Source organism: Elephas maximus, chromosome 4 (genome assembly GCF_024166365.1).
Source record: "Elephas maximus indicus isolate mEleMax1 chromosome 4, mEleMax1 primary haplotype, whole genome shotgun sequence".
Taxonomy (NCBI): Eukaryota; Metazoa; Chordata; class Mammalia; order Proboscidea; family Elephantidae; genus Elephas; species Elephas maximus.
Window position 1 is genome coordinate 80,481,483 of NC_064822.1, and position 26,899 is coordinate 80,508,381.

Here is a 26,899-nt window from a genome sequence, read left to right on the forward strand (position 1 = left end):
ATAGCAGGATTTCCCAACCTCAGCACTACTGACATTTGGGGTTAGATAGTTTTTTGTTATGTGGGGTTGTCTTGTGTACTGTAGGATATTCAGCAGTGTCTCTGACCTCTACCAACTTGATCAACAGAAGCCCACCTCCCAATTGTGACAACCAAAACCGTCTACAGACATTTCCAAATGTCTGGGGGTCAAAAGCATGCCTGGTTTAAAACCACTGATCTACAGTTTAATTTCTTGGATAAACTATAGTCAATTTCTTCATAAACTGCTTATGGGAAGTTCAAAAGACAGGCCAAGCTAAACAAATATGATTTATTCTTTATTACACAATTATATAATATTGTGGTTCTGAACCACTTTATTACGACAATGCACTTTGAAGATCCCAAACTAACCATTTAAAAATCTAGAAGAAGCACCATGCTAGATACCGTCTTGCCCATGTCTTTGGAATTGCACAACACGCTAATCTGAACTATGCATATCTATAACTAAGTACTTCTAGTATCTCATATAAGTTAGGTGTGGAGAGAAACGGCTGATTTCTCAGCCCCTTATAAAGATTTTGGAAAAAGTTATTTGACATTTTTTTCTCTGGACATTGAATCATTAAGTCTGTTTGTATTTAGGATTGATAAATAATCCAAGTTTGCCATAGCCGATTTTATTACAGAATGAATTTTTAAGTTATTTCTTTTGAGCACTATACCCATTGAACTTTATTTTTACAATTCCAAATTACTTTTTTCTCAGCAACATTCTAGTTTTGTACTATTATAAATTTCTACAGTGATTGTTTGCAATTTTTAAATTTATGACATTTAAGGTTTCCACTAATTAAAAACAAATAATTTAAAAGCTGTGTTTATTTTTGACAGAAACCCTGGTGGCGTAGTGGTTAAGTGCTACAGCTGCTAACCGAAGGGTCGGCAGCTCGAATCCGCCAGACGCTCCTTGGAAACTCTTTAGGGCAGTTCTACTCTGTCCTATAGGGTTGCTATGAGTCGGAATCGACTCGACCGCACTGGGTTTTTGGGTATTTCTGACAGGTTCTCAGACTCACGCCATGGGAATCTATTGCTCTAACATCTTCCCATGGAGGACCAGCAGATGTATGACAAAATGACAGGAAACAATTTAAAAAATACACATACTTGCTCCAGTGAACTTTTCCTTCCAGCGTCTGCATTTCACCAAGGATGGCAAGGAGAAGAGAGGACTTCCCACATCCAACTTGGCCCACAATCATGGTTAACTGACCTAGAAAAACAAAACAAAGGCCAATAACAGGATAAGATGGAATTCTCTTAGTAAAATAAAATCAATACACATTGAGAAAAGGTTAATGTTTCACAATCAATGGCCAGTTTTGGTTTTTAGCACTAAGGTATTCTTAGCAGCTCTTTCCCCAGTATATAAGTCTTTTAGAAGAATTAAAACATACAGACCTTGCAAGGTCATGGAAGCTCCATAGATACATCGGAACTCCCTGAGGGACCAAATTATGGTACTGAGGGCTGTGGGGACCATGGTCTCAGGGAACATCTAGCTCAATTGGCATAACATAGTTTATAAAGAAAATGTTCTACATTCTACTTTGGTGAGTAGCATCTTAAAAGTTTGTGAGCAGCCATCTAAGATACTCCACTGGTCTCACCTTGTCTAGAGCAAGAGAGAATGAAAAAAACCAAAGACACAAAGGAAAGGTTAATACAAAGGACTAATGGATCACAAGTACCACAGCCTCCACCAGTCTGAGTGGCAAAACCAGATGGTGCCCAGCTACCACCACTGACTGCTCTAACAGGGATCACAATAGAGGGCCCCTGACAGAACTGGAGAAAAATGTAGAAAAAAAATTCTAACTCACACACACACACACACACACAAAATACCAGACTTACTGGTCTGACAGACACTGGAGAAACCCCAAGAGTATGCCACCCCTCAGACATCCTTATAGCTCAGTAATGAAGTCACTCCTGAGGTTCACCCTTCAGCCAAAGATTAGACTGGCCCATAAAACAAAATGAGACTAAAGGGGCACGCCAGCTCAGGGGCAAGGACAAGAAGGCAGGAGGGGATGGGAAAGCTGGTAATGGGGAGCCTGAGGTCAAGAAGGGGAGAGTCTTGACATGTTGTAGGGTTGGCACCCAACGTCAGGAAACAATATGTGTATTAATTGTTTAATGGGAAACTGGTTTGCTCTGTAAATCTTCACTTAAAGTACAATAAAAAAAAATTTTAAACATATATAGGCTTTTATTTATTATTTTTAATACTATGAGAAGAGCTGACATTAGTAAAGAGGACAATGAAATAATTGTCTAGCCCATCTAAATTAGCTTTACCTTTACTATTACAGTCCATTCAGGGCAAAAGGTCATTTTGACTAAATCAGATAATTGGGATGAAAGTGATGTTGCTTAAGTTACTAAGATGTCATCTTCAATTTCTCACTTTGATTTGTATGTATAATAGAAAAATCCTAAGCTACTGACCATCAGGCCAGACCAAAAAACATTTTTATTCAATTATGAAGGTATTTTACATAAAAAAACTATTGGGTATTTAAGCCTTACATATCTTGAAAACTTCATCAGTCTTTCTCATGACAGAAAATCATTTTCTCACATACTCTTCTTCAAATCTTCTAACAAAATTGGAAATCAACTACCTTATCGTTTATATGGCACGAATCAGTAAATGAACAGTAAATAACTTTTCCAAAGGTGCAAACTCTGTAATGAGAGACATGCCTTATAACTTCCCACAATTATCATACTGACTGAACTCAAACATACCAAAGATCATGAGATGGCACAGGACCTGTTTTGTTCTGTTGTACATGCAGTCACCACGAGTCAGAGCTGACTCGACGGCAACTAACAACAAAAACATCAGAGTGATACAGTGGATCACGAGCTCCGTGGTATAAACGTTGTTGTTGTTAAATAAACGTTGTTGTGAGACGCCATCAAATCGGCCCCCGGCCTCAGGGCAACCCCATGTACAAAGAAAGGAAACAGTGTCCAGTCCTGTGTCATCCCCAGGATTGGCTGCAGATCAGGCATTTGTGATCCATAAGGTTTTCACTGGCTGATTTTGTAAAGTAGATCACCAGGTCTTTCTTCCTAGTACGTCTCAGTCTGGAAGCTCCAAGAAACCTACTTAGCATCATGGCAACAGGCAAGCCTTCACTGACAGATGAGTGATGGCTGTGCATAAATAAATTAAAAAAAAGAAACAAAAAAACCTGTTGTCACTGAGTCGATTCTGATTCACAGCAACCCCATAGGACAGAGTAGAACTGCCCCATAAGGTTTCCAAGGAGCAGTGGTGAATTCAAACTACTGACCTTCTGGTTAGCAGCCAAGCTCTTAACCACCGCGCCAACAGTGCTCCATGCATAAATAAGTACCTATAAATAACTTTTATGTCCTTAAAAAAACTTTCATTTTTTTATGCTCAATTATCTTGCAAACCACAGTCATGATAATTAACAATTACAAAAATGAATAATAAAATACTCCTACCTGTTGGAATTCGGATATCTATATTGGATAATGTAGCTAAACCACTGCCCCAAGAGAAGTATCCATTTGTGACCTGGAGAATAGGAAACAGAAATTAAATTATAAAATTATGTATAAATGTGATATTAAAGAATAATTCCAACAAAATTTTAAAATTTGAAAGCACTGAAAGACTTTCAACACAATGATCAAATTCCAGTTTAGAGTTGTAAGTATTTATTGGAATAGATGAAAAACAAAGACTGGGAATAAAAGAAGGAACTTTGAATTAGTGACAGTAAAAAGAAATGCTAAAAATTATAGGAATTTTCTCTGAAAATTTGGGATTATTGGATCATTTCCATGTATGCATTTTTTTAAAAACAATCATGCCAAATATTTCCCAGTGTAACCTCTACACTGATTATCTTCTCATTGCTCTGTATTCTGGGGGTCCTTCTGATGATGCAAATATAGGACAGAAATAACTACCAATTATGCCAACAGGATGAGTTGGTTAGCTTAGGAGACAATTCTCTAATGAATGAGTTTCATGAGCCATGTGAATTTATCTCTTTTCACTAGGCTTAAAGAAACTAGTAAAGAGGAAAGCAAAGCACAGAAATGAGGCAACACTGCTTGGTGGTATAAACCTCAGCAATCAGCAAAGATCACAAGATCCCATATTTATCCAAAGCCATCTATTTGTTTTAACAATCTTCAAGTGGACTCAACAGTTTTGACAGTTATAAATGGGAAATGAAAGGAGGTATGACAGAGCCCAAGAGCAGGGTAGTAGGGGCAGAGAGAGATTAGTGAAGGGAGGCTGCCTAAAAATTCAGGGAGAAACTAAAGATACACATCTTGATCATAAATTAAGATTTTATGTCAAAACCATAATAACGAAATTTCTGAGAATATTATTGTTTAGGAATTTTGTAGCATAGATTGGTGATGTCTAACTTCTGACAAAATACAGCTGTAAAAAGTTCTTAATAAAATTAACAACTTAGCAAAAAACTCTGCTTGAAAAGGCTAGGCTGTGTTTTTCCATGTAGGTTTTCTCTAACTTAGAAAGTGTATTGCACAGCATATGCATGAAATTTGCCATGAAAGGAGGGTGACGGAAGGGCAGGCTCATCAGTGGCTTTACAAATATTTCCTGAGCATCCACTCTGCATAAGGCAATGTGTTAGGAACAGTGTAGACTACACAGACCATATAATAGACTCTCCCTGCTCCCTAGGAGACTGCAAACTGTTAAGTCAACAGACAAAAATTAGTTCAATACAAGACAGCAAGGACTAAGTAGCAAGCAGAGGAGACGGGCAGATATTAATATAATTAAAAAAAAAAAGAAAAAATTCTTTTTTTTTTTTTTTTTTGCAGTTCAGAAAGGAAGTCATTTATATTGGGATGAGTCAAAAAAAAAAAAAACTCCTAGAAAGAGATCTTTTAGCTGGCTTTTAAAAATATATTGAATTTCAATAAAGGCATTTCTGGATAAAGAAAAGGCCTAGGGTCAGAAAACTATATTGTGGGAAATGCTGAATAGAGCTGGCTAGGGCAGCGATTTAAGAAACTGTGGCTAAATGACTCTCAAAGAAATTATACAGCCTCAGAGGCTGTCTCCTCTGAGACAGTAGACAAGGAGCCAAAAAGAGGTGCAAATGCAGATAAGTTTGGGAGAGGGCTGATATGGAATTGAGAGAACTCCCACATGACAACCTCTGTGTTTTCAGTGAACTGGGAGCTAAGATTGTCTGAGGAAGGAGGAAGTTACAGGAGAGATAGGAGGAGGTGGAAAGATGGTGACAATTGAATAGTAGTTCCATAGCAGGTTATGGAAAATAATGCTGATGAGAGGCAAGCAAGAGGATTGCCAAGAAGTACTGAGGGTCAGCTAGGGTCAGATGAGGTTGGAGATATACATCTGTGGCTATGCCAACTTCTACTATTGTGTCATTTTCTCCATAGCACTTGACAGCCTGGTTAGCATGTGGAGATGGCACCAGGTTGGATTGCTACAGAAAGGTATTCATGAACTGGGAGAAAAGGAAGGGAGCTCAAGTTATTGGAAGTTTCAAAAATAGTGACAGTAGGGTGAGCACCTGAAAAAGCTGGAGGGCTAGAAGTCTGTTGTCAGTGACTGATAACGTGTTTTAAAGCACTGTGCCAGGTATTGAGGTGAGAGAAGAATTAAACACAGCTCTTGGCTCTACTACCCACCCCACCGAGTCTTCTTTGATCTAATTGGGCTGGGAAGCACAGAGTTAGTTGTATAGCCTGGAGTAGCCAATACAGCTAATTTTCTAGAAGGGCTCGTTTCCAAGACTCTGATGACTCTAGCATCTAGAGGCCCTTGACTGCTGCTGGCATCTGTCCCAGTCCCTGCACAGCACTGGCGTTTCCCTGTGTCTTATTCCAACCATCAACCCCCAACCTATGTTCCTGTGGTTGCCTATTCCACCTAAGAACAGACACCTGAGGAGGTACAAAAGGCTGAGCTTGAAATTAGGTCAAACGGAGTATTAGGAAGTTGGCTAAATGTATGCAACCCTAGTCTAAGCCTTTCCTGGTTGAAGACATTACTATCTAATTTATTCCCTTCAGAATTGGATTTACAGTATTGTGTCCTCTATAAATCAATGTACTTGGTAGATAAACATAAGAGTACCAGAGGAAATATGCTGGGTACTAGCTTCTAACACAGATTCAGAAGAAAAGCCTTCTCCAGCTATCAAAATGCTGGAGCGAAACCTGGTTGGGAGATGGGGAAGAACTGAGAATTATAAACTTACCAGAAATTTTTTTTTTTTATGTTATTAGGATTAAGGATCATTGTAGAATGATTTTGAGGCATGATTTAGAACACTTTTGCAGAACTTCACTATAAGATAGTAACAAGTGTTTCTATTCTTGTAAGAATTCATGAAATACTTATTAACTATGCACAAACACCAGAAGAAAAGCTAGGTAACTGGGAACTCCTAGAAATCAAACACTTATGCTCATCCAAAGACTTCACCAAAAGAGTAAAAAGACAACCTACAGACTGAGAAAAAATTTTTGGCTACAACAGATCTGGTCAGTGTCTAATCCCTAAAATCTACAAGATACTGCAAAACCTCAACAGCAAAAAGACAAATAACCCAACTAAAAAATGGGCAAAGGATATGAACAGGCACATCACCAAAGAAGACATTCGGGTGGCTAATAGATAGATGAGGAAATGCTCACGATCATTAGCCATTTTAAGAGAAATGCAAATAAAACTACAGTGAGATACCATCTCACCTTAACAAGGCTAGGAATAGTCCAAAAAACAGAAAATAATAAATGTTGGAGATGTTGTAGAGAGACTGGAACACTTAGACACTGCTGGTGGGAATGTAAAATGGTGCAAACTCTTTGGAAATCAATTCAGTGCTTCCTTAAAAAGCTAGAAATAGAACTACCATACAAGCCAGCAATCCCACTCCTTGGAATATATCCTAGAGAAATAAGAGCCCCCATATGGATAGATACATGCACACCCATGTTCACTGCAGCACTGTTTACAATAGCAAAAAGATGGAAACAACCTAGGTGCCCATCAACAGATGAACGGATAAATAAATTATGGTATATTCACACAATGGAATACTAAGCAATGATAAAGAACAATGATGAACCTGTGAAACATTTCATAACAAGGGGGAATCTGGAAGGCATTACGCTAAGTGATATTAGTCAGTCGCAAAAGGACAAATATTGTATGAGACCACTACTGTAAGAACTCAAGAAAAGGTTTAAACACAGAAGAAAACATTCTTTGATGGTTACAAGGGTGGAAAGGGAGGGAGAGGGGTATTTACTAACTAGATAAAAAAGTAGGCAAGAATTATTTTAGGTGAAGGTAAGGACAACACACAATACAGGGAAGTCAGCACAACTGGACTAAACCAAAAGTTAAGAAGTTGCCTGAATACAACCAAACACTTCGAGGGACAGAGTAGAAGGGGTGGGGGTCTGGGGACCATGGTTTCAGGAGACATCTAGGCCAATTGGCATTACAAAGTTTATTAAGAAAATGTTCTGCATCTCACTTTGGTGAGTGATATCTGGGGTCTTAAAAGCTAGCAAGCAGCCATGTAAGATGCATCAATTGGCCCCAACCCACCTGGAGCAAGGAAGAATGAAGAACACCAAAGACACAAGGAAAATATGAGCCCTAGAGACAGAAAGGGCACACATAAACCAGAGACTCCATCAGCTTGAAACTGGAAGAACTAGATGGTGCCCGGCTATCACCAATGACTACCCTGACAGGAAACACAACAGAGAATCCTTGATGGATCAGGAATAAAGTGGGACGCAGAACTCAAATTCTAGTAAAAAGACCAGACTTAATAGCCAGACTGAGACTGGAGGGACCCCAGAGGACATTGCCTCCAGGCGCTCTGTTAGCCCAAAACTAAAATCATTCCTGAAGCCAACTCTTCAGACACAACTTAGACTGGACTATAAGACATAAAATGATACTGGTGAGAAGTGTGCTTCTTAGCTTAAGTAGACACATGAGGCTAAGTGGACAGTTCCTGTCTGGAGATGAGATGAGAATGCAGAGGGGGACAGGAGCTGGTTGAATGGACACAGGAAATACAGGGTGGAGACGAAAAGTGCACCGTCACATTATAGGGAGAGCAAATAGGGTCACATAACAATGTCTGTGTAAGTTTTTGTATGAGAAACTGACTTGAATTGTAAACTTTCACTTAAAGCACAATTAAAAAAAAAAAGAATTCATGAAATAAAATAACCTTTATTGCAATATCCTCTGTCTCTAAAGGACGTAGACGTCGTGTTGATTGTTCATAGCTGTCCAGGTGATATCTTCCAGGCTGCTTCCTGTTTATAGTTTTTGGCTGCTGCATTCCAAGTGGAAAAGAACACAAGTTGAAGATTGTGTGAACAAACAGAGGTTTTACTGAACACTAACTTACATTGCTACTTCTCTACTTGAATTCCAAGAAAAGAAATAAAGTGCAAGTAATATTTTATTTATTTCAATGGCTTCTCCAAAAAATCAAATAATAACGAAAAATGCTAAGCTATAATTTAACCCAATTTACAAGCTTCTTAATAAAAATGAAAATATGAATTGTGACATTCACAGACAATGAAAGTTAACGACTAAGCTCCAAAATAGGTTTTGGATATTGTCTCCAGGGATAAGGCTGAATATAATCAGATATTTAAAATAACTGTGTATCCTGTAGAAAGGCAATCGGATGAATGCAAGTCAAAATAGAATCCACCTGTGAGACTGTTGGGCTTGTAAATATTCTAATAGTACATTACTGATAACCTCTGAATCATGAGGATTTTGAATCTGATTAAGTCCTATAAACAAGACAGAGATACACATTGGGGTGTGAGAAAAAGTATACAGATCTAGGAATTTTTTGGCCAAAGATGTATATTGTTTTATAAGGAGATCCATAATCTAGTCTACCTCAAATGTAATAAGTTGTTCCTAGTCAAAGGACTAAACCATCCATTCTAGAGAGGATCCCAGCTGAGGTTTGATGGTCTTCACCTATTTAAAGTGAGCTTAAGTTAGGTCATAACTAGAAATATGTCCATTTACTCATTTTGATTTCAATTGCGGATAAATAAAGTGGCTAAAGAAAAACTAGAAAATTCTCCTCTGTAAACCTCTAATTTGAAATTTTTATAAGCTCAAAATTTGTTCCAGGAACCTAGTGAGCAAGCATTTCAACCTATGTAATTATGTCTTAGTTAAAGACCTCAAAGAGATTATAAAGGCTAAATTGCAAAGGATTCCAGAATTGTGAAACTTTTTTTTTCTTTTTCTTGGAATTTCAGGTTCAACCTTTTTGAAAAATCCATTGAATTCTACATTTAGAATTAGAAATGTGCTCAAATAATCAGTAATTTAGAGCCAAACAAGATACTGCTCTTCCAATTTAATTATTTGGTATATATACAGGACATCAAATTATCAATAGTACATTGCTAGGCTACATGCCTCGACATAAAGAAAACAAAAATCCTCCCAACTGGATCAGTAAGCAACATCTTGACAATATTGAAGTTGTCGAGGATTTCATTTTACTTGGATCTACAATCAATGCCCATGGAAGCAGCAGTCAGTAAATCAAAAGACACATTGCATTGGGCAAATCTTCTGCAAAAGATGTCTTTAAAGTGTTAAAAAGCAAAGATGTTGCTCTGAAGACTAAGGTGTGCCTGGCCCATGCCATGGTGTTTTCAATCACCTCATATGCATGCAAAAGCTCGACAATTAATAGGGATGAAGAATTGATGCCTTTGAGTTGTGGCATTGGGAAGAATATTAAATACACCATGGACTGCCAAAAGAACAAACAAATCTGTCTTGGAAGAAGTACAGCCAGAATGCTCCTTAGAAGCAAGGATAGTGAAAGTACATCTGACACACTCTGGACATGTTATCAGGAGGGATCAGTCCCTAGAGAAGGACATCGTGCTTAGTAAAGCTGAGGGTAGGCGAAAAAAAAAGGAAAACCCTCAACGAGATGGACTGACACAGTGGCTGCAACAATGGACTCAAGCATAACGATTTGAGGATGGCACAGGACTGGGCAGTGTTTCCTTCCATTGTGCATAGGGTTGCTATGAGTCAGAACTGACTCGACGGCACCTAACAACAACAGGCTACATGCAAATAAACACACAGGTTAAAAGCCACTGAGAAGACTGAAAGTATAGTACTAGCAATGTTTCTGTCACATAAAAAACATTTAATGTATTTTAAGTATAAAAAAATTCATAAAATTTTATTTTTGTTCCCCCGCTCCCCTCTGCCCCCAATTCTTACAGTTGATCCTGGAAGTTCCCTGCATGAGAAATTGTAGAGAACCACTATCCTTTAAGCTAAGTATGTTTCCACACAAAACAGGTCTAGACCTACACATAAAATTCACTCTCTTCTAGAGTCCTTAACTCTATAGTAGTATTGCCCCAGAGGTCCAAAAGGAATGACTTCATACTGTTCACAAAACTAAGGAGAGGGTGGGGGAAGGAGATGTGTTGACAGAGATTTGAGTCGGAGCTCCACAGATGTAATTTGAAGAGACTCTGGCTCTAGAAAGTCACTAATTCTCCGTGGAGATTCCACAGCCAAAACCACTTAACTCTAAGCTTTTACAGAATACATAGCATCTTAAGCGCTCTGAAGAAGGGGTTTCCATTAGTGTTATTTTAAAGCACACAGCTTTTTTCATTCCATTTTAAAGAGTTTGTCATTTTGTGGTTTGGCCCATCAGCACTGATGAATGACCCAGAAAGACATCAGAAGTCCAGTCTGGTTTCAATAACCCTGGAGATATTGGGTGCTTTTGAAGGGGATTCTTTATTTCTTCCAAAAACCTTTCTCGGTTCAATTTTTCTTCTCTCTCTCGTCTAATACAAAACTCCAGAAACTTCCCTAACTTCATGAACATGACCTCCTATATCCCTCATCTCACTCTGCTCATCCTCACATCTCTGAAAGATGATCTAATAAGCTCTTTGGTAGTCTCAGATCATCCAAAGTGTGACGAGGCTCGTTCTAATAAAAAATGTGACTTTCCTGCTGCCTGAAAGTGTAAGCGCTGTTTAATATATTTTTAATATACCCACACACTAGCAAACAACCATTCGGAGAGATTCTTACTCCAGGATATAAACACGGGCAGTAGTTTCTTCTCAGACAAAATCATACCTGCTCAATAAAACAAGTTAGCAAAAAGTAAAAAATAACTTCATAAAGGCAGAAAAGAACAGTAAGTCTAACATTATAGCCAAATGTTCAACATCACTATTCTTAGCAATTTTAAAAATGACATGAATAGAAATTTAATATAGACTGACTTCTTGGTAAAGATTTTCTGAGTTCCAATCTATTTCAGTCAAGAGACTGCATGTGCCTTTTAATTTGGTGACATAAAGGGTAAATATATTCATATTTTCCCTAACGCTAACATGAATAACTAACACTAACTTACAACATGACTCATTTTAGGATGACACCTTTCTACTTTACTGTTATGAAACATACATATTAATTTTAAAGACCTAAATTTTTTCAGACACACCTTTCAAGAAAGAAGTATAATCCAGTCCCATGCATTAAAATATGATCTTAAGGCTCGTACTCCTAGATTTAAATCTCCATTCCTGACCTCATTCTTCTTAGATGTTAAATAAGTATATCAAAATTACCATGTGCAAGATATACCCCTTGATTCCACCTCAACATCAACCTGCTAATTTCTCAGCTTCCCTATTTCAGTTAATGGTCCCAACATCTACCCAGCAGCCAAGCCCATAACCTAGGATTATCCTTGAGTGCTGTTTCTTCCTCATCTAATCTATCAGCAAGTCTTTATGAGCTCAACCTCAAAAACATGCACTGAATTTGATTACTTCTCACCATGTCCACTACAACTGCAATAAAAACTACTCCTAGCTGACATCATTTCTTCCTATATTATTACAATGACCTCTTTACTCATGTTTCTACTCTTGCCTCCTATAGACTTTTCTCCATCCAGCGGCAAAGTGATTTTTTCAAGATAGAAACACAATTACATAGTTCCTATTTAAAAGCCCTCCAATGGTTCCCACTGCATATGAATAATATCTAAACTCTTACCATGGTCTACAAGACTTTTGATCATAGTTCTTACTTCGTCCCATCCCCCTTTCCTTCACCAGGCTCTAACCATAGCGCCCATTCTCCTTTGAACACTCTAATTCTCACCTCAAGGTCTTTGTACTTGCTAGTTCTACTGCCTGGAATGTTCTTTTCCCAGATCCTTGCAGTGCAGGTACCTACTGTTCATTTGGGTCTCAGCTCAAACGTCGTTTCCTCAGGGAGGCCTTCCAGGAAATGACCACCCTGCTTCGAGTATCCTAGTCTCTCTGGAATACACTGTTTTATCTTCTTCACTAATTGAAATGACCTCATTTATTTACTTATCATCTGACTCCTGCCTCTAGAAAGCAAGCTCTGTGAGAGGCAGGATTATCTACCTTGCTCATAGCTATTATACCCCTAAGCCTTGTCATAAAGTACAAGTCAACAAGCCTGGAAGCACAGGCAAACACACAGTAAATGGTTTATTGTATTACGTGCATGACGAAATAATACTGACTGTGTTTTCAGACTTTATGTAGCTACTAAGTAAATATTTGTGACATGAATGAATGAGCTAGTCCAGAAGTTGGAAGACTCAGATTTTAGTTCGGGCTCTGTCACTTATAAATGTTACCTTAAGCAAGCCAAACAACCTGCAAACTCAATATATTCATCTGGAAAATAAAAATATTAAGTAATACAACAAAATGTAATGTATTAAGTTGATCAAGGGGCAGAATACACGAGAAAGTACTTTTTAAACTAAAAAGTATAATATAGCTGAAAGACAAGAATATGTATAGGAGTAGTAAGCTGGTTTTGTATTATTTTCGTACAAAGCTTGGATTAAAGAACCTCTCAGTTTCCTAAAAACAAGCCTTACACATCTGGTTATTGATTTTAGACTTGTGAGGTTTATTGTAGAAGCAGGTGGCAAGTTTTCTTCATGAGTTAAAAAAAACGCACCCATATTAAACCATGCATTCTTCTGGATTGTCCCTATTCACAACTTCCAAAACCAAAAATCAAGCCCACTGCCATCAAGTTGATTCTGACTCATAGCGACCCCATAGAACAGAGTAGAACTGCTTCATAGGTTTATAGAAAGAGGCTGCCCCATTTGTCTCTCTTGGAGCAGTTGGTCGGTTTGAACTGTCAACTTTTCAGGTAGCAACCAAGTGCTTAACCACTGTGTTCCAGGGCTCCTTATTCACAGCGTATATAACAAGAAAAAGCACTTACGACTGCCGTGTGTTTCTTACAGGACTCAAAAGGAAGAGAACCTTCACCGGTTCGCCAGCTGTCATCACCAATCTCATCACTCAAGAGAAACTCGTTCAGCTTTTGAACACTGCACAAGGCATAATAACAAAAGCAGGATAAGGGTTAAAAATAAAACCAACAAACTGAAAACAACAAAGCAATATAATTCAAATGTTCTACCTAAAAAAACTGAGCCCCCCCCCACTCCTCCCCCACTCTCACTCATCATGTGAGCCTGCGAGAGCCATTTCTCAAAACCAACTGTGAATTTAGGTAGGGTGACCAAGCATCTAAATTGCCAAGAGGGGTTCCTAGGACATGGAAATTTTAATGCTAAAAGCAGGAAAATCCCAGGAAAACTGGGATGAGTTGCTCGTCCTAAATTCTTCTGAACTTCCTCTGCAATTTTTCTGCAATTGTATTCCTTTTAGAAGACAGTGGAATTGTAGAGGAACTTGGAACACGGTGGCTGGAAATAATGATACCAATGAGGGAAGTGTTCTTACTACTCCAATTTTACAAGTGAGGGGAAGTAAGGTACAGGGAAGTTAAGTAACCTGCCTAAAACCACTTAGCATATAAATCACAGATCGGGGATTAAAACCCAGCTGTTTGACCGCAGAGTCCATTATTCTATCCTGCTTAAATACTATATATTACACAGATTTCCTGAACTTGGCAAGGAGAAAGTCCTCCAGAGTTTTGCTGCTCAGAGTGTCATGCAGGGACCAGCAACATCAATATCACCTGGAAGCTTATTAGAAACAGAGAATCTCAGGCCCCACCCCTGACCTACTGAATCAAAATATGCATTTTTAACAAGATTCATCAGTGTTTCATAAGCATATTACACCTGAGAAACCCTGCTCTAGAAAAGAGACTGCAAAGATCTCCTTATAACACCAGTTGCTGTCAAGTCGATTCCAACCCATGACACCATTTGTCAGAATAAAAACTGTGCTCCAAAGAGTCTTCAATGGCTGATTTTTCAGAAGTAGATCACCAGGACATTCTTCCAAGGCGCCTCTGTGTACACTGGAACCTCGGTTAGCATCAAAATATGTAAACTGCATCTGCCACCCAGGGACTCCCTGGTCTTCTTAAAAAAAAAAAAAAAAAACCCAAAACCAAACCTGTTGCCTTCACGTTGATTCCGACCCATAACGACCCTATAGGACAGAGGAGAACTGCCCCATAGGGTTTCCAAGGAGCAAGTGGTAGATTCAAACTGCCAGCCTTTTGGTTAGCTGCTGTAGCGCTTATCCATTGTCCTGCCAGGGCTCCAGGGTCTCCTAAGACTGGGCAAAAGATCCCATGACCCACCCACCTCTCCAATTGTAATTTTCTTAAAACAGTATCATAGGGTCAGGAGCAAAAGCAAAAAATAAAATAAAAAACATGATTGGAGATCATCTTCCTATTAAGAAAATAATGCACTAAAGGAAAATTCTGTGAACTTGCTAAGGAAAAGAAATGCTCCTGTTGACATGCTAAGATGCGCGTGGACAAAGCCGCTTGTACATGCAGCACCAGCTACAGGGGAAATGATGCCTTTGATAGGGAATTAGAAAATATATATTAGAAATAAGAGTTGATGTGTTTTGTTTTTTCCTTTTAATTTCATTTGAGCCTATAATCATCTTAAGTGTCTCCAGATAGGTCTGCAAAGTTTGCTAGTTTGTTTTTATGACAGACTAATGAAATGAAGAAAAGTAAATTCAGTTAAGTCTGTTGCCCATGATCTTTAAGCTCTTTAGCCTTGCATACCATAGAAACTGCTATGTTCAGTAGGATTTTCAATGGTTGATTTTTAAGAAGTAGACTGCCAGGGCTTTCTTCTGAGATGTCTCTGGGTGATATCAAACATCCAATCTTTTTGTCAGCAGCCAAGCACTTTAGCCATTTGTATCACCCAGGGACTCCTCTCCAAGCATATTCAGCTACTTTTAGTTCCCTCTTACCTACTTATTCATTCCTGCCTCTTGCATATGTCACTCTCCCTTTTGGAATATGTTTTCCCTCCTTCTTCAACTGGCTAAATCCTACTTATTTTTCAAGATTATACCCTATAGGGTCGCTATGAGTCGGAATCGGCTCGATGGCAGTGTTTTTTTTTTTTTTTTTATTGAGAACCTCCTTTAAGTCATCACTGACCAGGTTGCCTCCCTTGTCCCCCAATAAGCTTCAATGATCTTCATTTATAGGTTCATGGCATTGCATGTATAGCTCTACAACAGCATAACACAACATATTGTAATCAGTTTCCCTTTCTGGTCTCTCCAACTACACTGTGAGCTCCCTTGTGGATTTTACCCTGCCTTAAAAAAAAAAAAATTTTTTTTTTTGTTGTTTTATATCTTTGCAATCCCTAGAAAACAAACAAAAAACACTTGTTGCTGTAGAGTCAATTCCAACTCATGTTGTTGTTGTTAGATGTCATCAAGTCAGTTCCGACTCTTAGTGACCCTATGCACAACAGAACGAAACAACGCTTGCTCCTGCGCCATCCTTACAATCATGGTTATGGTTGAGCTCATTGTTGCAGCCACTGGTCAGTCAACCTTGTTGAGGGTCTTCCTCTTTTCCGCTGACCCTGTACTTTGCCAAGCATGATGTCCTTCTCCAGGGACTGATCCCTCCTGACAACATGTCCAAAGTATGTAAGACGCAGTTTCGCCATCTTTGCCTCTAAGGAGCATTCTGGTTGTACTTCTTCCAAGACAGAGTTGTTCCTTCTTTTGGCAGTCCATGGTATATTCAATATTCTTCGCCAACACCACAATTCAAAGGCATCAATTCTTCTTTAGTCTTCTTTATTCATGATCCAGGTTTCACATGCATATGATGTGACTGAAAATACGATGGCTTGGGTCAGGCACACCTTAGTCTTCAAGGTGACATCTTTGCTTTTTAGCACTTTAAAGAGGTCCTTTGCAGCAGATTTACCCAATGCAATGCGTCGTTTGATTTCTTCCATGGCTGTTGATTGTGGACCCAAGTAAAATAAAAACCTTGACAACTTCAATCTTTTGTCCATTTATGATGATGTTGCTTATCGGTCCAGTTGTAAGGATTTTTGTTTTCTTTATGTTGAGGTGCAATCCATACTGAAGGCTGTGGTCTTTGATCTTCATCAGTAAGTGCTTCAAGTCCTCTTCACTTTCGGCAAGCAGGGTTGTGTTATCTGCATAATGCAGGTTGTTAATGAGTCTTTCTCCAATCCTGATGCCCCGTTCTTCTTCATATAGTCCAGCGTCTTGGATTATTTGTTCAGCCTACAGATTGAATAGTTATGGTGAAATATACAGCCCTGACGCACACCTCTCCTGACTTTAAACCAATCAGTATCCCCTTGTTCTATCCCCAAAACTGCCTCCTGATCTATGTAAAGGTTCCTAATGAGTACAATTAAGTGTTCTGGAATTCTCATTCTCGCAATGTTATCCATAAGTTGGTATGATCCACACAGTCAAATGCCTTTGCATAGTCAATAAAACACAGGTAAACATTCTTCTGGTATTCTGCTTTCAGCCAAGATCCATCTGACATCAGCAATGATATCCCTGGTCCCACATGCTCTTCTGAAACTGGCCTAAGTTTCTGGCAGTTCCCTGTCCATATACTGTTGCAGCCATTTTTGAATGATATTCAGCAAAATTTTGGTTGCGTGTGATATTACTGATATTGTTCCATAATTTCTGCATTCAGTTGGATCCCCTTTCTTGGGAACAGGCATAAATATGGATCTCTTCCAGTCAGTTGGCCAGGAAGCTGTCTTCCATATTTCTTGGCATAGATGAGTGAGCACCTCCAGCAATGCACCTGTTTGTTGAAACATCTCAATTGATATTCCACCAATTCCCGGAGCTTTGTTTTTCATCAATGCCTTCAGAGCAGCTTGGACTTCTTCCTTCAGTACCATCAGTTCCTGATCATATGCTACCTTTTGAAATGGTTGAACATCGACTAATTCTTTTTGGTATAATGACTCTGTGTATTCCTTCAACCTTCTTTGGATGCTTCCTGCATCGTTTAATATTTTCCCCATAGACTCCTTCACTATTGCAACTCAAGGATTGAATTTTTTCTTCAGTTCTTTCAGCTTGAGAAACACCCAGCATGTTCTTCCCTTTTGGCTTTCTATCTCCAGCTCTTTGCACATGTCATTATAATACTTTACTTTGTCTTCTTGAGCCGCCCTTTGAAATCTTCAGTTCTTTTACTTCATCATTTCTTTCTTTTGCTTTAGCTGCTCGACATTTGTGAGCAAGTTTCAGAGTCTTCTCTGACATCCATCTTGGTCTTTTCTTTCTTTCCTGTCTTTTCAATGACCTCTTGCTTTCTTCATGTATGATGTCCTTGATGTCATTCCACAACTTGTCTGGTCTTCGGTCACTAGTGTTCAATGCTTCAAATCTATTCTTGAGATGGTCTCTAAATTTAGGTGGGATATACTCAAGGTCATATTTTGGCTCTCTTGGACTTACTCTGATTTTCTTCAACTTGCTCTGACTTTCTTGAACTTGCATGTGAGCAACTGATGGTCTGTTCCACAGTCAGCCCCTGGCCTTGTTCTGACTGATGATATTGAGCTTTTCCATCATCTCTTTCCACAGATGTAGTCAATTTGATTCCTGTGTGTTCCATCTGGTGAGGTCCATGCACCATTTATTCAGCTCACTAATGCCTGGGGTATCGATGTTTTTTGAAGATTTCCGTTTTTCTTAGATTCATACTTCTTACATTCCAGGTTCCGATTATTAATGGATGTTTGCAGCTGTTTCTTTTCATTTTGAGTCGTGCCACATCAGCAAATGAAAGTTCTGAAAGCTTCACTCCATCCATGTGTCAGTCTGTCGTACTGTGGTGGCTTGTGTGTTGCTGTGATGCTGGAACCTATGCCACCAGTTTCAGATACCAGCAGGGTCACCCATAGAGTACAGGTTTCAGCTGAGCTTCCAGACTAAGACGGACTAGGAATAAGGACCCAGTAGTCTACTTCTGAAAAGCATTAGCCAGTGAAAACCTTATGAATAGCAGCAGAACATTTTCAAACTCATGGCAACCCCATATGTTACAGGGTAGAACTGCTCCATAGGAATTTCTTGGCTGCAATCTTTGTGAAAGCAGATTGCCAGGCCTTTCTTCTACCACGTCAGTGGGTAGGTTCAAACCACCAACCTTTATGTTAGCACCCAAGAGCAAACCACTTGCACTAACTCAGAAACCTCTTGCAATACCTAATCCCTAGTAACGTACCTGAAGTGTTAATAAATGAATGTTGGCCCACAGAAGATATCTCTCTGAGGCATGGAATGGAGATTAGTAAAATGACAATGAATTAGTAAAAGGATTTTTTTTAATTCCTAAAATATTTGGGTAATGGGCTGGGAACTTTTCATGTATATTTCATTTAATTCTTTCTACCAGCATAAGCAGGAGATTATTATTGTGCTCATCTGACAAGTGAGGAAGCTGTGTTATACAGACAGTGAGTAGTGTTCCTGAGACTGAACAATGAATCCCATGGCAGTGTCAGGATTTCACACCAAGCAATTTGCTATCCTGCCTCCAGTTCAATATTTTACTCATTTCTCATTTGTTTAGATAATTCACAATTTTTTAAGATTTTAGTTACTTTTTTTTTTCCTCTTCTCAAATTTCATTTTGGGTGTTTAGACACAGTTTGAGAACCTTGGAGAAGTACTATATTGATTGGGAATAACTGATTTTGTTGCTGGCAGTTACATGTTTTTCTTGTCAAAAATATGAAACTTCATAAACCCAAAAACGGGGGCCAGGCCAAAACGTCATTATGCTCTATGGTAAATATCAGTGACAATCTATGTGACTAAAGGTAAAGGCAGTAGACTGGCCAAGCATGGTACCTGAGAGAAAGGATGCAAAGTAGTTTTCCAACAAAGCAAGGGATTTGGTTTTTTGCTTTTTATTCCCTTGGCAAATCACATCTTTGGACATAGATACTGCACACATAGATACTGGTACATCAAGTACCTGAAAGTTAAACTCAAATTACTTATAAAGGATTAAAAAAAAAAAAAAGGATAGGACATATCAACTGGAGATTATCCTTACATTCTCCTCCCGAAAAGCAAAACACATAAGTTACTTCCTTACAAATAAATGAGTGGAAAAGTGAGGCAAGCATCCTGAAAAATCACTCTTACTTCAAATATTTTATTATTTCAGATAATAGTGACTCTTCTTCATTTCTTCTTCCTTCTTTGCAAATGCAGACCGGACTACTTTATCCTAAAATATTCTGGAAACTCAGACTATGAGGGGCATGGGACATGAGGAAATAATCTGAATCATAACTCTCTCTTTTCTTCCATTTCATTGTGTGTAGATGTGGTCCCGTCCACTGAGCACCATGAATAGAACTTTTGCTAACAAGTTAAACATTTTTAAAAGAAAGCACAGAATTTTCCTATAGCAGAGAATTTCATATGGCACAGAATTTTCCTACAGTAGGGAAGTTTAAAAGTCTGTTACAAGCACCAGTATAACGCATGTTTGGGAGTTTGCCCCACCCCATTCTAACCCACCAAATTTCTGAATGTGTTGAAGGATATGGCAAAGAACTTCAGACCTCCACAGCCCTGACGAGGAGGTTTCAAAATCAGCCAACCAAACACTCCGATTATAAGCAGGCTGCTCAACCAGCTGTGGGCCAACTGGCATGGAAGACAGATCACAGGTTTCCAGGCACAGAAGAAAATGTGGAGTCCTGTCGACACTGGGAAAGTGTTCACTCAGGTTCCCAGAACCAGCAGGCAGTGGGAAAGAGGACTGACCTCTGCTTTGATCAGCGACCTCTTGTAGAACCCGAAAATCAACCACTTAAACTCATTTTAGAGGAGTAAGTTTTTATAAGCAGATTCTATTTGGTCTAAACTTGGGAAATCTGGAGCCGAGCCCTGAAAGCAGACTGGTCTGTACCAAACTGGCAAATGGCCTTTTCCCTGGGATGTACGGAGGGGAGAATGTAATGCAGAAATATATGGGGAATATTATCCACCCGCAGCTGTACTAGGATTTGCTACAGCAGAATTGTATGCTATGGATTCAGGGAGCAACCCTAGATATTTATATTCGTTTGTTTTTCAAGTCAATTCCTAAAGCCCTTTTGATGTTTGGTCACCTCCTGATTTTAGTGGAGTTCTTTACAAGTTATCAACTGCTCTCCATCTCCATTTGTAGCACAAAGTCAAGTTCCAATTAAAAGTGCAGCCATGTAAGGGACAGCTGTTAAATGGAGAAAATGAAAATAAGGACCAAAATAGCAGACTCTGGCCATGTATCAATTTTCTTATTTGAAGTAGCTTCCCTTCCAGAGCACTCCCTAATTTGGAAGTGGTGCTACAAAAATCAGTGAGTGATCTGTACAAGTATCTCAGAAGGCAGAACAATGAGAAAAGAAAGTGAGTGTAGATGAGGCGAGAGGGCCTGAGCTTTCAACTCTAACAGCTCCAAAATTGGTTTTTAATGACTTATCTTAAAGAATAGGATTGAAACCATCATATGTTACTATTATATCCTATCAGAACTTGGTTTATAATAAGATTATTTATATGCATTCTAATGTTATTTGATATTAAGCCAATACACCAGTTCCTGGACGGTGAAAACAGTTAATGTGCTCTGCTGCTAACCAAAAGGTTGGAGGTTCGAGTCCACTCACAAGCTTCTGAGAAGAAAGGCCTGGAAATGTACTTTCAAAAAATCAGCCACTGAAAACCCTGTGGAGCACAGTTCTACTCTAACATGCATGGGGCTACCATGAGTTAGAATCTACTCGACAGCAACTGTTTTTTTAAGCCAGTATAAACTATCGCCTAGAACTGGAGATTCAGGCATTTTGAATATTAAATACTAGTTTTCTTAGTAATAAACAGGTATCAGGAAAATGACATCATTTTAAAAGACCTTATAAGAGATATTTTGCATTGCTGCCAATGGCAACACCATGTATTTAAGGTTTCAATTTTCCAGTTTTCTTTCAGTATAACAACATCTTGGTATTCCTTGCAAAGGGAAGATATAAGTATGATATCAACTGTTTATTAAAAGGTTTTATAAGATCTTATAGCAAAAAGCAAACTACTATTTTAAGACTTCCTTGTTTATAAGAGTATAACACAGTACAGACTCTCTGGCATATACAGTGTAGTATGATGTAGTTTAGTATGGTATGTATTTATATAATACAAGTAAAAATGGTGGGAAAACAGTCATTATCATATCATTTCACTTGTTCCAAGTTGTGCTTTATGAGAAATTATAAGCCTATGAAGACAAATTTGGTTGGAAATACTATAGAAGCATATTTTAAACGAGCAAAATCCTGGGTGGTTTTGCAAGTCTTTCCATTTTCAGAGCCTATAAACTCAGAATTTTTTACTTTTGCCAGGTTACACTAAAATTAAAGCAGTAACTATGTACTGACGTGCACACTCTCTGTCACTGTGGGTACAAGTATAAATGCTTCAGTGGAAAACACTGTGTCCACATTCATAAAAAATCTTAAAAATGTGTACAACTTTTCACCTACAATGGAAAGCAACATAGCCATATTTATAAAGCACCTTAAAGACGTACGCACTACTAGAACCTGTAGTCCAATTCTAGAAAGCTATCCTAAGAAAATAATAAGGGAAAAGGTCAAACGTAAACAAAGATGTTTCCTGCATTGTTTTATTTATGTTAGTGAGAATGTAGAAACATTGTAAATATCCAACAAAAAGGGAATCATTAAATAAACTAGAGTACTTCTAATAGAATATCACAAAACCTTTAAAAGTATATTCTAAAATTTTGGTGAGAGGAAAATGATAAAAATGATAAGTGAAATAGGGAGCTATATAAACTCAACATTTTTATTTTAAAATGATTATTTTTATATGAGATAAATGAAAGACTGCAAGGTAGCATACCAAGAATCGAACAACGGTTGTCTCCGTGCAGTGATTTTAATGTTCTCTTTTATACTTTTTCACACTTACTACTGCGACCACATGTTATTTCTACAATCAAGCAAAGAGTTCAGACATTTCTAAGTGTGTACCTTATGATGGCTTTCACTGCGAATCTGACCACTGTGGAGAGCAGGAACAGAGGTGTGACCAGGATATGAAAGAGGGACAGCGAAGCAAAGGCCTCTGCAGGTTTTAGATTGTTCCCACTGGCATATGCATGGGTCACAAACGTCTGTGGAGAGAAAGAATCTCTTCAGAGAAGGCTGAAGAAATTTTCACAAATGCTTACATTCATCTTTACAAGCCTAGTACATTCTGCTATGCCAATATGTCCGCTGAAACTAAGAAAACAATTACTTCATCCAAATTACTCTCTAAGTAAAACAATACTTGCTATTGGTAGAGTGCTTAATGTTTTTACAGATCCTCCTAGCAGTAAATTCATGGGAAGGGCAGGACAGACTATTTGCAGATGAGGAAACTGACTTCTGTAATACCACTGAGTAGGAGTAATAACGGAGAGAATTCAGAGTTCTTAACAACCAGCTAGGTTCCTTCCAAGCAATACTAAATTTTCTAAGAGAAAAACAGAAAGCTCCATTTTTTTAGGGTCTCTATAATGGATATTTAGAAATCCTGGTGGCATAGTGTTAAGAGCTACGGCTGTTAACCAAACATCGGGAGTTTGAATCCACCAGGCACTCCTTGAAAACCCTATGGGGCAGTTCTACTCTGTCCTTTAGGGTTGCTCTAAGTCAGAATTGACTTGACGGCAGTGGATTTGGGTGTTTTTGGTTTTATAATGGATATTAAAAAAAAAAAAAACTGTCAACACTGGTGTCTAATGCAGACTTAATTACATTTCTAAAAATACTACTAGCTTCTGGGTTTGTCATTTTTATTTGAAATATAATGCAATCATTTAATTGTTTCTGGTTGTTGATCTAACACTAACCATGTTGATAGAAGAGCACTCCTCACCCACAACTAATTCTGCTTCCCAAGGGGGCATTTGGCAATGTCTGGAGATATTTTAGATTGTCATGACTAGGGAGTGCTACTGGCATCTAGTAGGTAGAAGCCAAGGATGCTGCTAAATGTCCAAAGGCACAGGACAGCCTCCTACAACAAATAATTATCTGATCCAAAAGGCCTGTAGTGCCACAGTTGAGAAACTCTGAATTTGAGCAAGTGCCAGAGACAAAGTAATATATATGATCATCCACACATTCTTGTTCATAAATCATTTATAAACACTGACTTGGTTCCATTTATAAAAGCAAGAAAAAGCGTCTTACAGCAAGAACAGCTGCTATGGGAATTGCTGCATTCATGAAGACTGTGGAAAGAAATCAAATATATTAGTTTCATTGAACTGTGAAAACATTTTTAGTAATTTTAATTAATCATCTATTATTACATTAGTTTTTCTTGAAGACAGGAAGGACGAAGTGATTTAAATAATATTTTGTCTAGAGTCCATAAACATTTCCCAGTTGATGTTTTCTTGACAACAGTTGTATGGGCTAACACGTACTACTCTTAACCGGAAAACATCTTCTTTATTGAAAAAATGTTTCTTACAAAGTATTACAAAGAAAAGAATTCCTATAAAATAATCCTGTAATGAAGCAAATTATTAAAAAGTATTAGAACTCAACGACTGAGGAGGTTTCATGTTTACAGTCTATATCCTGTTTGGTCCACTCAACTAATTGAAATATATGAATATTGGATTATCCTGCTTGGTCCACTCAACTAATTGAAATATATGAATATTGGGTTACTGCCCAGATTAAAAAAAAGAAATTGACATCATTTTAAGTTCTTGTTCCAAAAGTGGTATTAATTTTCACTTACAGACCTTTTACTTTAAGAAAAAAAAAATAACTCCATATCCTGGACCCTCTGCTGGGTTAGGTATTTCTCCAGGGACATATTTCACTAGCCTTTGATGACAATGGTATGCAGAGCTGAAACAAGGAAAACTCATATTTTAGGCTAAATACTAGCATTTGGAAATCACAGGTAAAAGAAAAAGCCAAATTGATGGTTTGCGGTTGTATTTTTAACACACCATAAAATTTTAGGAACTGAGGGCTCAAAAGATTGAGTAAACTGTTGGTAACAGAGCACAGCAATGGTAGAGCAAGTACTAGACCCTAGTTTTCCTGAAGGAGGTTTTCTACTGAGGAGCAGCAGATACCGTACACCATTTGCTCTCATGAGCGCTGCTCACTACTATACATAGGAGAGAATCAAACTGAGCTTTTGCAGGTCCAGACATGACTTACTTACCAAATACAAATTCTTGTATGGTACTAGGAATCCAAACACCAAGATGAGCTTCATAAAAGCACAGGCAAGGAGCCACGTTTCTGCCTTGGTCTTCTTTATCTATTGTCACTCTCATTTCTAAGTATATTTGTTTCTTTTCTCCTCATTGTTTTCTATTCTGCATCCTCAAATAAATAATTTCCTCTTGGTGAGGAAGAATAAAACAATGACTGCTATTTAAAAACCATTTATATAGCAATCTGTGCACCAGACAGAAGTAGCAGGCATTCATTACCCGATTATAAAGATGAGGATGAGAAGCTCAAGGTCACACAGCGGGGATTTAAATCCAGGCAGTGGCTCCTCAGTCTGTGCTTACCTTCACTTGGCTCTGCTACTACTCAACAACTCACAACTACTGAGGTCCGATGTCAGTACTTCACATGCATTCTCATATTTGATGATTACGACAACCATGCACAGTAATGAGGAAGGAGCTTAGAAAAGGTCAGTAACACCCAAGATTCCAAACTAGCAGGTGACAGACTTTGGATTAAAACCCAGATCTCTCTGGTGCAAAAGCTCCATGCCCTTTTCACTTCTCCATATAAAATTCTATCAAAATGAAGAGAGAAAATAAAAGTGTCTGTGCCTTTTACCAATGTATTAAACCTATAACTGCATGTGACCACTTGGCACTAGAGACTAGGAAATTATTTACTAGAATTCCCTTCCCTCGAGATATTATCTCAAGTGGCAAGAAGACGGATTCATTAAAATTAGAGATGGATTTTCAGTTCTACTACTATTTGTTCTGTTTAACTTTCCTTTTCAATATTTGCAGCTACTATTAATTGACCACTTTTACATTGCCAGTGCTTTTCTAAAGACATTAGATACATCGTTTTATTTAATCCCACAAGGTACTATTAATACCCCCCCATCTTACTGATGAGGAAACTGAGACTCTACCAACTCACTGACCAAGGCTGCAGAGCTGACAAGTTGTTGAGCCAGGATTTTAACTCAGGTCTGCTTGCCTTCTGAGACCTAACAGCAACTGCTATACTATACAGAGTTGATTTTATTCTTCGAGAAATAAACATTGATATTCCTTTTCAACAAAAGTATGCATACTCACTGTGCATATCAGTAGTATGTAAAGGATATCCAAACCTTGGCTATTCAATTTCATTTTACATTTACCCACTCTCTATCTGAGTAGGGTTTGCCTTCTGTTTTCTCATGCTGCTGTATAAATACCATCCACAAAATAATAGTTACTAAACAGTGTCATATTCACTGCCTCATTCTACTGTGATAAAGGCATTATTTTATTATACCAATTTTTAGATGGCAACCTGAGGTGCAGATATTATTGAGCACTATACCATGTGCCAGGTGCTTTACATGAGATAATGGGTACGAAACAATTGACACATTGCCTGTAATATTGTACACACTCAATGAACATTTGTGTCATTATCTATTGTTAATCTTTGCTACAATCCTATGTGCCAGATACTATTATTTTCCCATGCTACACAGAAGGAAACTGAGGATTGGAAGGTTTAAGTCATCTGCCCAAGGCCATACTGCTAGAAAGTGGCAGAGCTGGAATTCATAGCCAACTCTATACACCTTGCAGAGTTCAAGCTCTTAACCCTCAAAAACACTGAACTTAACCAAATCAAAAAATTTAGAAGTGGTTAGACTGGAATTTTACTCCAGTGACTGAAGAATTCCTTATCAACTCAGCACTCAAAATGCTTATCTTGAATATACCATGATTGCACATATATATCTCCAGGACTTCTTGTCGCTCTCCTCTGGCATGGCCTCCTCTATCGTCTTTCCTCTTATATCTAACTTTCAAAATCCAATTCAAATCTCACCTCTGGAGACAGACAAACTGGGTTCACATCCAACCTCTGTATTTAGCTGGGATGACTTCGGGGAAGTTCAAGTTACTTAAGCTCTTTATACCTGAATCTTTACATTTCTAAGGTGGAGTTAATAATAAACCTAAATCATTGGGCTATTGTGTGGAATAAGTGAAATATATATAAAGCTTCTTATGGCAATAATTGACTAAGAGTATACTCAATATATTTTAGTTATTAATATTAGTAGTAGTAGTAGTATTTCTGGTTGCATGTATCTTCTCTACGAAAATT

General features: G+C 38.2%; 1 protein-coding gene across 10 annotated transcripts in view; it reads right to left on the reverse strand.

The window, feature by feature from the left end:
- The window catches only part of ABCC9 (ATP binding cassette subfamily C member 9), a 151,182-nt gene that overhangs the window by 81,426 nt on the left and 42,857 nt on the right, over positions 1-26,899 (reverse strand). For all 10 annotated transcript variants that reach the window (XM_049882615.1, XM_049882614.1, XM_049882616.1 and 7 more), the window contains 6 exons: positions 23,744-23,784; positions 22,535-22,677; positions 13,426-13,534; positions 8,318-8,425; positions 3,537-3,609; positions 1,155-1,260 (listed from right to left, as the gene is read on the reverse strand). In XM_049882615.1, the coding sequence (XP_049738572.1) occupies positions 1,155-1,260; positions 3,537-3,609; positions 8,318-8,425; positions 13,426-13,534; positions 22,535-22,677; positions 23,744-23,784 (580 nt within the window). The remainder of the gene's footprint in view (positions 1-1,154; positions 1,261-3,536; positions 3,610-8,317; positions 8,426-13,425; positions 13,535-22,534; positions 22,678-23,743; positions 23,785-26,899) is intronic.